At 34.9% G+C, this 18,056-nt stretch overlaps 1 protein-coding gene across 1 annotated transcript in view; it reads left to right on the top strand.

Moving 5' to 3' along the window:
• The first annotated feature begins 287 nt into the window (after positions 1-287).
• The window catches only part of LOC142236342 (uncharacterized), a 59,467-nt gene continuing 41,698 nt past the window's right edge, over positions 288-18,056 (top strand). Inside the window, exon 1 of the mRNA XM_075307593.1 lies at positions 288-1,747. Within this exon, the coding sequence (XP_075163708.1) occupies positions 967-1,747 (781 nt within the window). The 5' untranslated portion in view covers positions 288-966. The remainder of the gene's footprint in view (positions 1,748-18,056) is intronic.

Below are 18,056 nucleotides of genomic sequence, written 5' to 3' on the forward strand. Positions count from 1 at the left end.
TCGAAAATTATTTGCTTATTTTTGTGAAATTGGAATGGCATTTGCGTTTTTGATACAGTTTAGTTAAAAATTTCTAAATTTAATTAAAAATTTCTTTCCTGATGTGTTCACTATTCTTTCAGTGAAGTTATAGCAGTTTTAAGTTTCCTTGCTGTGGACTTCCTAAATTCGTAATCAATTTTATGGCAAGCTTGTCAAATGCTTTGAATCAATTACGAATTTTACTTCCTTTATTCTCTTACAATTTATAATATTTGTTAAATTTTTTCTACTTCTTACAGAAAACAAAATCAAAATGAACAAAGTAGCCTTCTGCTGCAAGGTCATAAAGCAACAAATCGATTTGAAGTCAATAATAACCGAAGCCAATTAATATTTGAACAAAATTACAAGAAAACTTCGTAAAAACAACAAACAAAAATTTCAACCTCCCCCCAAGTCAACTAAAACAACGAAAGCAATACCTAAATCTGTGAAATTATTTAGAAAATATTCGTTAAGAAGAAACTCGGAATTACCGCCCCGCCTCCAAAAATATCCTATGAATTTTGATCCGATTCTCAAAACAAATTAAACGAAGATTCTCATTTAATAGGAAACAAAACTTTGGAAAATTTCTATGGAATTATCTGCCAGTGTTTACAAAACAAAACGAGAGGCATTAAATCAGCTACACCTAAAAGGAATAACAAAAATATTAGCAAGCAGGACCGAATCCTTTTGCAGGATACCAAGAAGAAAGAGAAAAACCTCAAACTGAACACCCAAAAGGTTGTAAGACTACCCTTTTCGCCACCCCGCCCCCACTTTTCCCGCTCGCTTCTTTGAACATTCTAAATTGCTGGCATAGCCATTCATTTAAAGTGTAAGGCAAATTGGTAAAGTAAAAGGAACAGCAAAGGACCAAACGTAAAAAAAAAACAGGGAGCACAACACAACAAAACAAAAAGGGTCAACACCACAAAAATGTCTGTGGAGTGTATAGCGGCTACAAGTAAAATAGTGTTAGCCAAAAATTCTGCGGCATCCGCATATACACCATCAACACCATCTAGTGCCACATTTTCAGTTTCCACAGCATATCCAGCAACAGTCGCCACTACAGCCAAAGTTAGCCAACGCTCGTATCAACCACACGAGACAAACATCATTGTAAGCCAAGGTGGTCGACGTGGAGCACAAAATGCAAAACGTCAACATCAACATCAGCAACAGCAACAGCCATTGGCCTTCCAATCTCAACAAGATTTACAGGCGGACCAGCAACATCCAAAAGGCAACCAACAATTACAGCAAACCGCTACCATATACATTGTCAAAAAGTCTCCTGATTTATACCAGCCTTCGGCATCCCGACGCATAGTAGGCACCCCGGCAAATGAGGGTGATGCCATTGCCACTGCAAATAAGAGAAGTAACGATAGCCACGAAATCGACAAGAGCCGCACAACAAATGGTGGACCTGTGGTTAATGACAGCATTAATAAAAACTCCTCGCATCAATCTCTGGTCCACGATTTACCACCGCCACCACCACTGGCAGCCTTTTCGCCACCGACCACCCCAGCCAAAAACTGTGTTACGTTAGTCAAAGACGAAAATTATGTGGAATGGTCGGCGGCCCAGTCATTGGTAGAGATGACTTCAAAAGACAAAAATCGCCGCAATACCAACAGCAGCAATATTCACATAAATCGAGCATATTCAGCACCTGCTGTCAACATTAGCAACAGTAGCAACAAAATGGGTGAGTTACATTTGAATTTTTTCAATAAAAATACGGCTAGGTTGTACTGAGAAGGGTGGGTCATCTCTGTGTTAGGTCGATAAAGTTCTATCATTTATCTTTATAGAAAAAAGGTGAACTATTACTCAAATCTGGAGATCGGTTTATGTGAGAGCTATATATAATTATGGACCAACATTTTGCGTGATTTTTAGTAGGAATGTTATAATATCGAGCACCAAAATCCAACCGGATCGGTTACACTTTAAAGAGGATGGGATTGATTTTTATGAGTGCTATATATAATTATGGACCTATATAGACCAATTTTTACATGGTTGTTAGAAGGCTAGTAATAACATCGCGTCCCAAATTTCAATCGGAGCGAATGAAAATTTCGCCTCCAAGAGCGCCCGCTAGTCAAACCAGGTGGCCAGTTTATATGGGTGGCTAATGTTACCGGTATTGGCCATTTTTTTTTTTTTTTGTGGATGGGGACGAAATTTTTGAGTTGGCCACTTGGAGATTTGGTGGGAAATTTCAAATTTTTGGGGATTTTTATGGGTTTTTTCTTAAATCGGTTAGGCATAATAAATCTAGTGTACACGAAATTCTTTTTATTACTACATAATTAGAAGCACATCGAATCTTCAAAATGACAAAAAAAATAATAATTTGCCCATATTTATTTCACGGCATGTAATAGGGTGTATATGGAGCATTTGGGCTAAAATTGGACGCAGGACTTTATTCTGGGAGTCTATATATATAATTATAATTATATTTAATTATAATTTTACTTTGCCTGACTAAGACATTTTTCTACAATTATGAAATCATTTCGTTGGAACTCGGGCCTAAATGTTGCCCACTCATCAGTATTCCTCACTGATTTGGACAATATATCCCATAATTATAGAAATGATGAAGATGGCTGATCTTCATATTAATGTACCACCCAATTTTATTACTTAAGTATTTACCAAGTTAGAAGTAAATTTTCGTTCATAGTTTACTGATCGAAATCCCATTTGCATTTCACGTGAATTTGGGAGACGATCACTGCTGTCCTGGTTTTGTATTTCGAATGTTTCTTGATCTTATTGCAGCCCGCAAGCTGGTACGATAAAAAATTTATATATATTTTTTTCAATTTTTAAATTATTACTATATTCTACTGCAAAACAGATTTCTTTATTTTTTTTTTAATATGTCAAAAAATTTATTGGAGACTTTTGTGAGAAAAATTAATTTAAATTGGGGATTTTTGGGGACAAAAGAGTCCCAATTTAAAGATAAGTGTCACAAAAATACTGGCAACACTGATGGAGGCTATAACTAAACGTGATCCGATATGGCCCATTTGCAATGCCGTCAACAGATGAACATCGCCATCAGAGAACTGCAACCGGTGGCATTTTTACGTATTGCAATCTTACCCACACAATGGCACCCACAAAATGGCAGTGAGTATGACACCAACAGCGTTGTCACAATGTATTTTTATTTTGTACCAACATGTTTCCAAAATTGGGCCAAAATTCGTACAAGCGGACCATTTTTCCTAATAAAATTAGTATAATTTAAAAGTCGAAATTTTTACAAAATTTTATTTCGATAGAAAATTTTTTCAAATTTTTATTTCTATTCAATTTTGTCGAAATTTTATTTCTATAGAAATTTTTGTAAAATTTTTTTTTACAAAATTTTATTTCAATTTTGTCAAAATTTTATTTCTATAGAAAATATTGTCCAAATTTTACTTCTATAGAAAATTTTGTCAAAATTTTATTTCTATAGAACATTTTGTCAAAATTTTATTTCTATAGAAAATTTTGTAAAAATTTTATTTCTATAGAAAATTTTGTCCAAATTTTATTTCTATAGAAAATTTTTTCCAAATTTTACTTCTATAGAAAATGTTGTCAAAATTTTATTTCTATAGAAACTTTAAACTTAATTATATACGTATTTAATCGGTCTCTTTTAGTTTAATATATACCACGTATGGACTATGTGGTATATATTACGGTGTTAGGAAGTTTTAAGATATCTTGCCATCGGCAATTGTTACCGCAACCCAAGAAATTCGATTGTGGATGACAGTCTTCAGTAGAAGTTTCTACGCAATCCATGGTGGAGGGTATATAAGCTTCGGCCTGGCCGAACTTACGGCCGTATATACTTGTTAAATTATTACTCATATTCTACTGCAAAACAGATTTTTTTTATTATTTTTTTTTAACTTGTAAATTTTTTTAAATTATTTTTATTGGAGACTTTTGTGAAAATTTTTAATTTAAATTGGGGATTTTTGGGACAAAAGAGTACCAATTTAAAGATAAGTGTCACAAAAATACTGGCAACACTGATGGAGGCTATAACTAAACGTGGTCCGATATGGCCCATTTACAATGCCGTCAACAGATGGACATCGCCATTAGAGAACTGCAACCGGTGGCATTTTTTCGTATTGCAATCTTACCCACAAAATGTCGATGGCAGTGAGTACGACACCAACAGCGTTGTCACAATTTATTTTTGTTTTGTACCAAAATTTTTCCAAAATTGGACCAAAATTCGTACCAGCGGACCATTTTGCCAAACCAAATTAATGTAATTTAAAAGTCGAAATTTTTACAAAATTTTATTTCGATAGAAAATTTTTTCAAATTTTTATTTCTATTCAATTTTGTCGAAATTTTATTTCTATAGAAATTTTTGTAAAATTTTTATATCTATTCAATTATGTCAAATTTTTATTTTTTATAGAAAATTTTGTTAAAATTTTACTTCTATAGAAAATTTTGTCCAAATTTTATTTCTATAGATGCCATCAACAGATGAACATCGCCATCAGAGAATTGCAACCGGTGGCATATTTTCGTATTGCAATCATATAGAAAATTTTGTCCAAATTTTATTTCTATAGAAAATTTTGTACAAATGTTATTTCTATAGAAAATTTTGTCCAAATTTTATTTCTATAGAAAATTTTGTACAAATTTTATTTCTATAGAAAACTTGGTCAAAATTGCATTTCTTTAGGAAATTTTGTAAAAATTCCATTTCTATTTTTTCAAAGATTTATTTCTATAGAAAGTTATTGCAAAATTTTATTTCTATATAAAATTTTTACAACATTTTTGCATAATTTTGTATCTGTACAAAATTTTTTTGAAGTTTATTTCTGTACAAAATTTTGGCAAAATTTTATTTCTAAAAAAAAATTTTGTTAAAATTTTATTTCTATAGAGATTTTTGTGTACAGAAAATTTTATCAAAATTTAAAAATTTTGAAAAAAAAAATACAGATTTAACGAAAATGGACCAAAATCAACCAAATTCCATTTGGTCCGACCACCGGACCAAATTTAAAATTTGATAATTTTTTGGATCAATTTTGGTCTGACCGAAATGGCAATGGACACCAATTACAGTACGATCTCTCATAAAAATATAAGAAAAAACACCACCAGTATTCGTTTGCAATGTTTTTCTGTGTTAAACCAATAGGCATCGTAGCAATGCTCGGTACACAAAAAAAAGAGTGTGGTAGACAGGGCTGCCAATAAAATTTCAAGAAAAATCGTCACTTTTTTCCGAAGAAATCGTCATAATCGTCATTTCTATTTTGAAAATCGTCAAAAAATCTCTAATGTAAATAATTTTAAAACAAACTAATTTTTTGCTTAAAAACAAAAGCATATTAAGAACAGAACATTATCATTTCATCAACAAAAGCATAATGAATTCAGTTTTGCATAAACAAAAAAAAAATATGATTAGATTTAAGTTTTTATTAAAAAAAATATGTTTAATATTCACTTATGTAATCGGGCAATGATTTTCAAAATTTGATCATAAAAATCTTATTGATTGACTCTCTAATTAAGAGGTACAATTTGCTTTAGAATTTTGACAAATTTTCCATAGAAATAAAATTTTGACAAATTTTCTATAGAAAAAAATTTTGAAAAAATTTTCTATAGAAATAAAATTTTGATAAAATTTTCTATAGAAATAAAATGTTGACAAAATACTCTATAGAAATAATATTTTAACAAAATTTTCCATATAAAACATTTCTTTGGAATAAAACAACATTTGTTATATACTAACCACAAAAATTTGATCAACAACTTCAAAATATTATTTTTTTAATTAGGTAGATTTTTGATAAAATGTTCATAAAATTTTTATTTTTGGCACGAATGGCAACCGTGATACTAATACTGTAGATGTAGAATGAGGTCTACTCTCCTTTGCTGGCTCTAAACATGTAGACGAACTGTTTTTATTGAAAATTTTCGAACGGAGCTAATATCGTCATTTTTGGGGCAAAAATCGGAAAATCGGCATTTGCTATTTTTGGAGTCAAAAATCGTCAAAATGCCGATAAATCGGCAAAATTGGCAGCCCTGGTGGTAGTATACATACATTTAAGTGTGATTGCTCTCAACAATAACGACTATCAGCAGTTGGGATTAGCTTAAAAGAATCGAGAGAGTACCAAAGAAGAGAATACCAAACTGCTGAGATATGAAGCATAGATTATAGAGTAAAGGGTGATACGGTCAAAATTTGGTCAAGGGAAAACGCGTGTAAATCGGTGAAATCGTTTATTTAAAAAATCAAATTAAATTTCTTTTTCAAGTTCAATTAGTATAAAATTCAGGAAAAATATTCAGTTAGGCTTTCGCTTTTCCAAATCCGAATTGCCGCGCCTCACGCTTGACACCTGCCATCAGATTTTGTACAGCCACCTTGTCCACCTTCTTCGCCGCAGAAAGCCAGTTTGCCTTGAACTGCTGCTCGTCCTTAGCAGTTTTTTTGTTCTTCTTTAGGTTCCGCTTGACAATAGCCCAGTATTTCTCAATTGGGCGGAGCTCTGGCGTGTTGGGAGGGTTCTTGTCCTTGGGAACCACCTGCACGTTGTTGGCGGCGTACCACTCCATGGCCTTTTTACCGTAATGGCAAGATGCTAAATCCGTCCAAAACAGTACGTAACAACCGTGTTTCTTCAGGAAAGGCAGCAGACGTTTATTCAAACACTCTTTCACGTAAATTTCTTGGTTGACAGTCCCGGAAGCTATGAAAATGCTGCTTTTCAAGCCACAGGTACAGATGGCTTGCCAAACCAGATATTTCTTTGCGAACTTTGACAGTTTTATGTGCTTGAAAATATCTGCTACCTTTCCCCTTCCTTTTGCCGTATAAAACTCCTGTCCCGGAAGCTGCTTGTAGTCGGCTTTGACGTAGGTTTCGTCGTCCATTACCACGCAGTCAAACTTCGTCAGCATCGTTGTGTACAGCCTCCGGGATCGCGCTTTGGCCATCGTATTTTGTTTATCATCGCGATTTGGAGTCACTACCTTCTTGTAAGTCGATAGTCCGGCACGTTTTTTGGCTCGATGCACGGTTGTAGACGATACACCCAGCTTATTTGCGGCATCTCGGAGAGAGAGGTTAGGGTTTCGCTTGAAACTACCGGCAACTCTCTTTGTCGTCTCAGCGGCTTCCGGTTTTCGACGTTCCCCAAACACTTTAATTATATTTGTAACGGTTGATTTGGCAACTTTTAGCGATTTTGCCAGCTTTGCGTGCGAGTAGCTCGGATTTTCGCGATGCGCGAGCAAAATTTTGATACGCTGCTCTTCTTGCTTGGACGGCATTTTGACAACTGAAGAGTGAATTCCAAAATCAAAATAGGAGCAACATTTTACACACACACACCTTCAAAATGAGGGGTGTTCAGATTTTTTAAATACAAAATTGAAAGAAATACGCCAAGTTTATATTGACCAAATTTTGACCGTATCACCCTTTATACATAGATTATCCATTTCTCTCACCGAAAAAAATGTGCCAGTTCCAAAACTTAATTTTCTGACATTTCGTTTTGAAAAGAGTCAGTTCCAAACATTAATTTTCCGGCATTTGCTTGTGTGTCGTTCGTAAAGAGCAATACTGTTCAAAATAAAATTTCGTATTTTCGCGGTTTTGGTCACAATTTTTTGTGCAAACATGAGCTTTTGAGTTTTTAACTTATTTATAAATCCTCTGGTGCATCATAAACGTTCTAATTTTGAGTAAAATTGGCAAACTTCAAAAAGTAAAACGAAAGAGAATGTAAGCGTGTTCTTATTTTCATCATCGTGTCAAACATCGTTTGACACGGATGAACCATCTATATAATATAGGGTCTATGATATGAGGTAACCAATTTGAGTGATTGTTTTATTACGTTGTTTTCGAGAGACCAACACTCATACCAACAACCACCGTCAGTCGTCGGTTGCGTTGGATGTTGGTGGTTGAAACTCATTTTACCAATTGGTGTTTTAAGATTGCAAATATAGGTGTTTACTATATACACTGATCGGTTGCGTTCTCTCGGTTCTCTGATCGCCATATCGACTCAGACCTGACCACGACCCAGTATTTATGGGATGTTAATCGATATTTCGATCCCTGTTGAATTTGGAAAAAATCAGATCAAATTTATATATACACTGTTAGAAAAATATGTTTTTCATATGTTCCGATATAAAGAAAATGTGTTTCGGGCACAATTTTAAAACACAATATATTTAAGTGCAAACATGTAATGTTCCTAAACTAACACTAAATGTTTGGGACATCTATGTTAATATGTTAGAATATATTATGTTTGGGGCATGAATGTTTCATAAAAATCATATGTGTGAATGCAAACATATATAAATTGACAAATTTTGTACATACATATGTTGTGATATTTTATTCAAAGCGACAGAGAGAGTATAGAGAAAGAAATAGAGATGGAAACCGGGAGAGTTGACGTAAGATATCAACATAACACAGCGAAAGAATGAAAAGAAAACAATTTCTGTGAAACCGCTTGTATGTTTTTTCGGAAAACTGTTTTATGATAAGGCAAAAAATTTGATATGCTTAAGTCTAAATATTATTTAATTTGAATAAAGAGAATGGACATTCGGAACCAAGAGAATAGACATTTGAAAAACAAACAGCATATGTTTTCGCCTTGGGAGCAGCATTTTATGTATGTGTGAACATGTGTTTTGTTTATCATTTTGGCATTATGGGCACAATTTTTTTCTTGGTTCGTTAAAAGAAATCAGGGGTCTTCATAAAAATAACGAAAGGGCACTATACTCTTTTTAGAGTTGGGATAGTAAAATGAAATAAGGAGGAAATAGTGAAAAATTATACAGTAAAATGTATAAAAACAAAGTTTAGTTCTTCTTTATTAATAAGTAGTCCACGAGGAGTTGACGGACATCTTGAAATATAAAAGTGGGCATTAAGTTCGAGTTTTGCAGCTAAAACAATTTAAAAACAATTTAAAAAGTTTATTTTCTTTCAAATGAATTATTAAAGAAAAATAAAAGGCATTTTAGAGCGATGGTGTTAAATGCTAGTAAAAAACTGTTTACGCCTAAATAAATTTATGTTTATATTATAAAATTCTTTATGTATGTTTATACTCGACTCCACGTTCTTCGTTTGTTAGAGTTTTTGAATTTCTTCCAAATTTTAAAGTTTTGTACCAAAAACAGTTTTTTGTTACAAAATTGTTATTTTTGCAATAAAAAAATAATATTTTATCCAAAAATCAGTCAATTTCGTTTATATCAAGCACTGTTACTGACTATAAATCTTTAATAACCTACATTTCGAAGTTTCATTATAAACATTTAATATAGTATAAATATAAATGTGTAAATTAAAAACAAAAAAAATGTTCAGGGATTGAACCCACGACCCTTTGCATGCAAGGCAGGCATGCTAACCACTGCTCCACGTGGCAAACAAATGTATGTTTCTGTTAAATAATGTTATGTTTGCATGGGCTCGTAGGCGCTGCAAACTATGCTATATAAATGTAACTTATAACAATAATTATATACTGGTGACTATAACAGCTACGTAGCCCAGTGGATAGATTGTTGGCTTACAAACTGAATGGTCCTCGGTTCGATTCTCCGTGCAGGCGGAAGGTAAAATTAAAAAAAAGATTTTAAAAGTGAATAATTTCTTCAACATTATTTGTATTACAGAAAAAGGTGCCAAGAACTAAAGTATTTCGTGGAGGTGAAAATTACGAGTATTTCGTGGAAGTGAAAATTACGAGTATGGGAACAATCGTCTTTGCGAAAAATTCTTCCAAGCATATAATATTTTTGGGCTCAAAATGCTTCCAAACATATAATATGTTCACATAAAACAAACATATTAATGTTTCGGCAGTATCCAATAACATATATGCTTCCTGCAAAATATGTTTGGAACATATGTTAAAGAAGCGATTTTTTTTGAGGGTGTAGCCCCAATTTACATGTATCACTCGATTTCAATAAATGGATTCATATGGCGCTTATTTACTAACAGATTGTGATCAAATTTTACACAAACTAATTTCGAATTTGGCACAAAGTAATCTAATTTACCACCCTTTAAGTGTGCAAAATTTCATCGAAATCGGTTGGTCATTGACGGGGTAAATTTACACTTTAGTACATGACTTGGACCCAGTATGACATATGACATCGGTCCTGCCCGATTTTCTAATTTACTCGCCTGTTTCTATATATCAAAGGATTTAGAAGCATCTATGGGATATTAATTAAATGATCTATCATGAATGTATAAAAACTTTCCCAATATGACATACTCCATTCCATTTGGAACAGAATAAACGGGTTTATTTACCTTAATCGCATTACTTTGGAGCTGCCGATGATTCAATTTACTTGGTTAAAATACCCATGAAAATAAGTATGCTCAGAAAACCAAAATGTTTTTATTGACATATCCGCAAAGCCATCAGTACCACCCATCCATCCACAACGTATCGTAATACACACACATCCATCTCGAATCGCTCAAACATTCATGTATCTCCCACAATCAGCTTAAATTTGGGAAACATGAATACATATGTATATAAATCCCCCCGAGAGCGGCGGGGGGAAGAGGAGGACAAGGGAAAAGACCAGTCTGAAAGAAAGAATCAAACAAAGGAGACGCTGCTATAAAAAAAAATCTACGTAAAACTACTCGCATGACCATTATATCCATATGGACGAATACAAACACACTCACACACAGGCTTTCCATACTTTCCATAAGGATACAATATTTGGCCACCACGCACATGTTACCAACGAAAGCTTCAGAGATACAACCGTCAATGACATCAATAGTTTGACGGCATATGAATGAGAATTTTAAATAAATTCCTCCGAGGATAATTTCATAAGTCCGCTTTTATTTAAACACATGTGTCATGTTTTTGTTGTACGTATGCCCCTGTTGCTCTGCGATTTCAAGGGCCGTTTATTTGCTCTTTCTTTTGGATGGGTGGTGGACTTTTATTATTACATTGTTGTTGTTTTTGTAATATTTTCGTTTTTTTTTTTGGGCTTGGCAACATTTTAAATTCTTTTACTATATTGAAATGCTACAAAAATATTAACGGGAATACTAAGAGACTAAAAGGGACCAATGGTGGTCAAATGATAGCCTCAAAGTCTATGAAATAAAAATAATCATATATGGATTGAAGAATTTGATAATAGTACGTGTTGCTTTATTTTGTTTTTTTTTTATATAAACATTTTCGAGGGATGTATAGGTTGTAACATATAAGGACGGTGGCTTCGCGACGCTGAATTCTGATAACCACCATAATCGAACATGTGGTACACCTTTGGCGGAGCAAGGAAATTTCTCTGGGGGAGTGGGCTAAGCCAACGCACTGACTAAAAAAATACAAATGAAAGCAGTGATTAATAAATTTATACACGGAAAAAAGCTCGTCCGGTTCTTTACATTCTACACGCAGAGAAGGAATATGATCACCTCAAACATGTTTCAAGATCAAAATGTTATTTTTGTATGGTGACCATGTAACATGTTTGTCACTAGAATGTTATTTTCTCGTCAAATATAACATGCTTGCCGTAATCAGATACATGATTTCCGAGAAAATAACATGGTTGTGAAAACCATGTTACATGGTCATCACCCAAAAATAACATTTTGCTCTTAAAACATGTTTGAGGTGATCATATTCCTTCTCTGGGTGTATGATTTGGGATTTTATTATAATACTTTGGCATTTTTTAAAGTCTAAAAAGAAGATAATTAAAGCAAGGATACAGTTATGACACATTTAAATTTAAGTTTTGAATACATGTTACTAGGAAATAAGAAATAAAATTTTGGTAGATTATTTTTAGCTCGAGTGCCAACCATGACTATGAACCGATATGGACCAATTTTTGTATGATTGGAGATCGGCTGTATATATGAATTATGCTCCTCCAAGAGGCTCCGGAGGTCAAATCTGGAGAACGGTTTATATGGGGGCTATATATAATTAAGGACCGATATGGACCGATTCTGGCACGGTTGTTAGACATCATATACTAACACCACGGTCCAAATTTCAACCGGTTTGGATGAAATTTACTGCTCATAGAGACTCCGCAAGCCAAATCTGGGGGATCGGTTTATATGGGGGCTAAATATAATTATGGACCGATGTGGACCAATGTTTGCATGGTTGTTAGAGACCATATACCAACAGCATGTACCATATTTCAGCCGGATCGGATGAAGTTAGAGGCTCCGCAAGGCAAATATGAGGTTCCGTTTATATGGGGGCTATACGTAAAAGTGGACCGATATGGCCCATTTGCAATACCATCCGACCTACATCAATAACAACTACTTGAGCCAAGTTTCAAGTCGATAGCTTGTTTCGTTCGGAAGTTAGTGTGATTTCAACAGACGGTCGGACGGACATGCTTAGATCGACTCAGATGTGTTACAAACGGAATGACAAAGTTAGTATACGCCCCCCATCCAATGGTGGAGGGTATAAAAAACTAAACTGATTGTAAAATTTCAAATTATTTCCGTCATTTGCAGCTTTTGAACAATAAAATTATTTTTTATTGCATTATACTTCAGCCACCCTGTAATTTGCATTGAATTTATTTCTACGGTCATTGAATGTTAGTTCATAAAATCCCTGCAAACATTTTCTATCGAAAGTGTATCGAAGTAGTTTCGCCCTGGAAGATAAAACTTTCATAGGCGATATCTTTTTCTTATCGAGTTAGTGTCCCCGTTCAGGAACAAATGTCCTACTACTGCGATAGTGTTCTCGGGGAATCGAACCAGTGACTAAAAGAAGTCAAAAAGCGATAGTTATTTTTTTTTTAATAAAAATAATTATCGACCGCACCGAGCGTTGAACTCGGAACCTTTCGTTTTCAAGTCAGAGGTTCTCCCTCTGTGCTCGTTAACATACTCCAAATGGGGGTTTACAGTCCTTGGACATGGTTGAAAACCCGGCCCGGGGCGCGTAGACCAGACTGCAACGAGGGCGGATAGTTGTTTTCATTGTTGTTGTGCTTGAGAAAACTTCCTGGCGATCCTAAGTAGTGACATTTTAGCGTAAAGGGTGATACGGTCAAAATTTGGTCAATATAAACTTGACGTATTTCTTTCAATTTTGCATTTAAAAAACTTGAACACCCCTCATTTTGAAGGTGTGTGTGTGTGTAGAATGTTGCTCCTATTTTGATTTTGGAATTCACTCTTCAGTTGTCAAAATGCCGTCCAAGCACGAAGAGAAGCGTATCAAAATTTTGCTCGCGCATCGCGAAAATCCGAGCTACTCGCACGCAAAGCTGGCAAAATCGCTAAAAGTTGCCAAATCAACAGTTACAAATGTAATTAAAGTGTTTGGGGAACGTTTGTCGACAGCCAGGAAGTCTGGATCGGGGGGAAATCGAAATCCGGAAGCCGCTGAGACGACAAAGAGAGTTGCCGGTAGTTTCAAGCGAAACCCTAACCTCTCTCTCCGAGATGCCGCAAATAAGCTGGGTGTATCGTCTACAATCGTGCATCGAGCCAAAAAACGAGCCGGACTATCAACTAACAAGAAGGTAGTGACTCCAAATCGCAATGAAAAACAAAATACGACGGCCAAAGCACGATCCCCGACGATCCCGACGAAGTTTGACTGCGTGGTAATGGACGACGAAACCTACGTCAAAGCCGACTACAAGCAGCTTCCGGGACAGGAGTTTTATACGGCAAAAGGAAGGGGAAAGGTAGCAGATATTTTCAAACACATAAAACTGTCAAAGTTCGCAAAGAAATATCTGGTTTGGCAAGCCATCTGTACCTGTGGCTTGAAAAGCAGCATTTTCATAGCTTCCGGAACTGTCAACCAAGAAATTTACGTGAAAGAGTGTTTGAATAAACATCTGCTGCCTTTCCTGAAGAAACACGGTTGTTCCGTACTGTTTTGGCCGGATTTGGCATCTTGCCATTACGGTAAAAAGGCCATGCAGTGGTATGCCGCCAACAACGTGCAGGTAGTTCCCAAAGACAAGAATCCTCCCAACACGCCATAACTCCGCCCAATTGAGAAATACTGGGCTATTGTCAAGCGAAACCTAAAGAAGACCAAAAAAACTGCTAAGGACGAGCAGCAGTTCAAGGCAAACTGGCTTTCTGCGGCGAAGAATGTCCACCTTCTTGGCTGTACAAAATCTGATGGCAGGTGTCAAGCGTGAAGCCCGGCAATTCGGATTTGGAAAAGCGAAAGCCTAACTGAATATTTTTCCTGAATTTTATACTAATTGAACTTGAAGAAGAAATTTAATTTGATTTTTTAAATAAACGATTTCACCGATTTACACGCGTTTTCCCTTGACCAAATTTTGACCGTATCACCCTTTAAGACGATAAAACTATCACCCAAATGCTTGCAGGTATTTTTGAGACATACATAGGGATGCCAAACGTGCTCTTTTTTACAAAATGTGCTCTTAAAACAAGACAGGCCAAAAGAGCACGCAAAAGTGTTCTTTGTTTGCATCACAACAAATATTAATCAAACGCGATTCAATAAATGGTAAAAGTAAACTGAAAATACATAAATGTCGCACTAATAGATTTTCCTAGCCGTTATTTTCTAATTAAATAGTGTTTTACTTTATATATCTGAGTCGTATAAGATGTTGCTTCTTCACTTTGTATTCGGTTCTAAATGTAAACAAACTTCTTCAATAACGTTTTTCACAAAAACACCAAAAAATTACATACAAAGTATTGTAAGAAAATTAGCTTGAGTTGAAAGTGGGTTATTTTATGTTTATGGTATGAACTTTATGCTATGTTTAAATGAATTATATTTCAATAAATTGGAATTAAATGTTTTTCTTTTATTTGAAAAAGTGTGCTCTATTCTTTTCGTATGTGCTCTTTTTATAAGCTGAATGTGCTCTTTTTGCCTCTTCAACATCTGGCATCCCTAGACATACTCAAAAAAAAAATTAAAATAAATACAATAGTAAACTTTAGCATCAGCTTAACTACGGACTTTTGTTTTCAGTATGCAATCAAATTTTCTCTTCTATAATTGATCCAAACTTAAAATTATCATTCGACCCTCTCTTAAAATCATGAATCCCAGGAATACATTAGTATTCGATTTCGTGTTCATATTCGCTGGCAACGACATATAATGGGTGAATGTTGGGTGTTAACGTAACGTAACGTAATGTGGCATAATTGAAAATCGATTCATGGACTTTTATGAGTCTTAAGTGACCATCAATATGTATACCTGAAGAGCAAAGAAATATACAAACAAACAAAAAATAAAACCAATCACTCTCTCACCCGCATCCGCACACACACACACTCTCCCACAAAACTGACCGTGTTGATTGTCGGCAAACGTCTTTGGTTTACTGTCTGAGAGTCAATAACGGTCATTGTGGGGCCTCATGGTCTGATGTCTGCCAACAACAATAACAAGAGAGTATGTTTGGCTAGTCGTGTGTGAGTGTGTGTGTGTAGGTCACGCGAGGGACTTAATGCGACATACAGACTTACAGAGACAGACATTCTTTCATCCAAACACCCGTCAGTCAGCGAAAGCAGCATTCAATGGTACCTGCTTGTATGGCCTGATGATGACCCTTCTCACAAATGGCCGCCCATTTGCCACATGCAACAAGCTTTCGTATCGTGTTGGGTTAGCCTTTAGTCAACTTTTTCGAGGTCCCCATCTAGCTAACTTCCTTCCTCTTCCAGCCACACGCCCCCATTTCTCATTTCTAGTTAAATAATACAAACAGAAAATAAACACCAAACAAATGGAAATGGAAAAATTGAAATAGCAACAATGGAGAAAGCAACTAAAAGCCGAACAGGTGGCCCATAACACGTTCCACATTCCATTTCTCCAACTCTGGCCTTTTTGTTTGTTACCATTTTTATTGAGAATGTGCGTGCTTGCTAGCCCAAATAAGAATGGGATAATGCTCCAATGTTGATAATGATGACGGCTAGAACGCTGGCTATACCGATGAGGAGGAGGAGGAGGAGGAGGAGGGAAGATTTTCACTTATAATTTACCAAGGCTCTAACTAAGAAAATATTAATGAATGTTTGAGTAGATTCCAGGACACGTTGCCGTATTTACTTAAAGAAAATTTTGTTAAAAGGGTTATAATGACGACAACGAAAACGATGATTGCTTTGGCTTATGACGGAATTTGTTTCCGTTTCACCTGCTTCTCCAATTTTTTTTTCTTTTCATATCCTTGACACACAGTTCTCATGGCTATTTGACATCAATTCCTCCCTTTCTAATAATGTGGTCTAAGTCTATTAATTCCTTAAAAGGAGGTGAAGACTTCCTAATATACTATTAATGCGACAACATAGATCCTATGGGGCTTAGGGGAATTAAGAAACACTCATACGACCTGGTGAGCACATGGATATGTTGCGAAAATACTATGAAATATTAAAATAAATCAGTTGCTAAAAGCAAAAATAGTTTTTGACTACGTTATAGGATTCGCATTCTCACCTAGCATATCAAGGGTCACGGGTTCAATCCCAATTCGACCGAATACCAAAAGTTTGTCAGCGGTGGATTATCCTCTCTTAGTAATGCTGGTGATATTTTTTATTAGTTCAAAACGTCTCTAAGTGTCATTGAGCTAAACATTTAATCGGGCAGCACTTATTGTTAGGAGAGAAGTTGAGCACTTGCACGCAAAGAAAAAAAACGTTTGGAAAACGTGTACCGAAAACGTTTTTCTTTTGTTAGAGTTTTTTGAATTGCTTCGAAAAGTATACACTTTTATCAAACACTGTTCTTTTCTAAATTTAGGTCTTTAATAAGACACATTTTACAGTTCATAGTAAAAATTTAATATAGTAGAATGTAATGTTGACAATTTTTTTCGGAATCTTCCGATCATATCTGGAATATATGTAAAAAAAAAACTTTGGTCGAAGCAGGGATCGAACCCACCCTTAGCAAGCAAGTCAGACGTAGCAACCACTGTTAAATAAACTTTCTGTTAAATAAACTTTGTTTAATCGGCTCGTGGGCGCCGCAAGCTATGCTATATAAATATAACTTAGTTATATGGGTAATTGTCTATTGATGACAATAATGGCTACATGGCTCAGTGGATAGTGTGTTGGCTTACAAATTGCATGGTCCGCGGTTCGATTCTCCGTCCAGGCGAAAGGTAAAAAAAAAATTTTAAAATTTATAAAATCGTATAATTTCTTCTACATTGTTTGTGTTACAGAAAAAGGTGCTAAGAACTAAAAAACTTCGTGGAAGTGAGAAAGATTTGAGGGAAAATGCAATTAGCCAGAAAAATTTTTTTTGAGTTAGTCTTTATGAAATTGTTTTTACATCCTGGAAAAGAATAAACGTTTATCAAAAAAAAAAAAAAACTTTTCTTCCAAATACACTTCCTTTCAACGAAAAGCAAATGAGAAACGAACTTTGTTTGGCTACTCTCCCTCTAGATAAATTTTAACCCCCAAAATATTTATCGGTGCAATTTTTTTAGTCTTCATACGTTTGAAATGCATATAACTTTGTATATGCGAAAGCCTTTATTTACATTGAATTCTTAAAGAACGGACTAAAAAATTAAAATCTGGGATACATGAGTTCGTGAATCGAAATATATGTAAACCAGATATGGAAACCTTGTATTAAATATTATCCGACAAGAACCCTCAAAATTTCTATTTATGTTCGTGGGAAAAGAAATTTTAGACCAAGGAAGTTTTCATTTATTTTTAGAACTATTCTTTGAAACCAATAAAGTTCATTGAGGGTAAACGTATATACAGCCGTAAGTTCGGCCAGGCCGAAGCTTATGTACCCTCCACCATGGATTGCGTAGAAACTTCTTCTAAACACTGCCATCCACAATCGAATTACTTAAGTTGAGGTAACGCTTGCCAATGG

This window comes from Haematobia irritans, chromosome 4 (assembly GCF_050003625.1).
Source record: "Haematobia irritans isolate KBUSLIRL chromosome 4, ASM5000362v1, whole genome shotgun sequence".
NCBI classification, from domain to species: Eukaryota; Metazoa; Arthropoda; class Insecta; order Diptera; family Muscidae; genus Haematobia; species Haematobia irritans.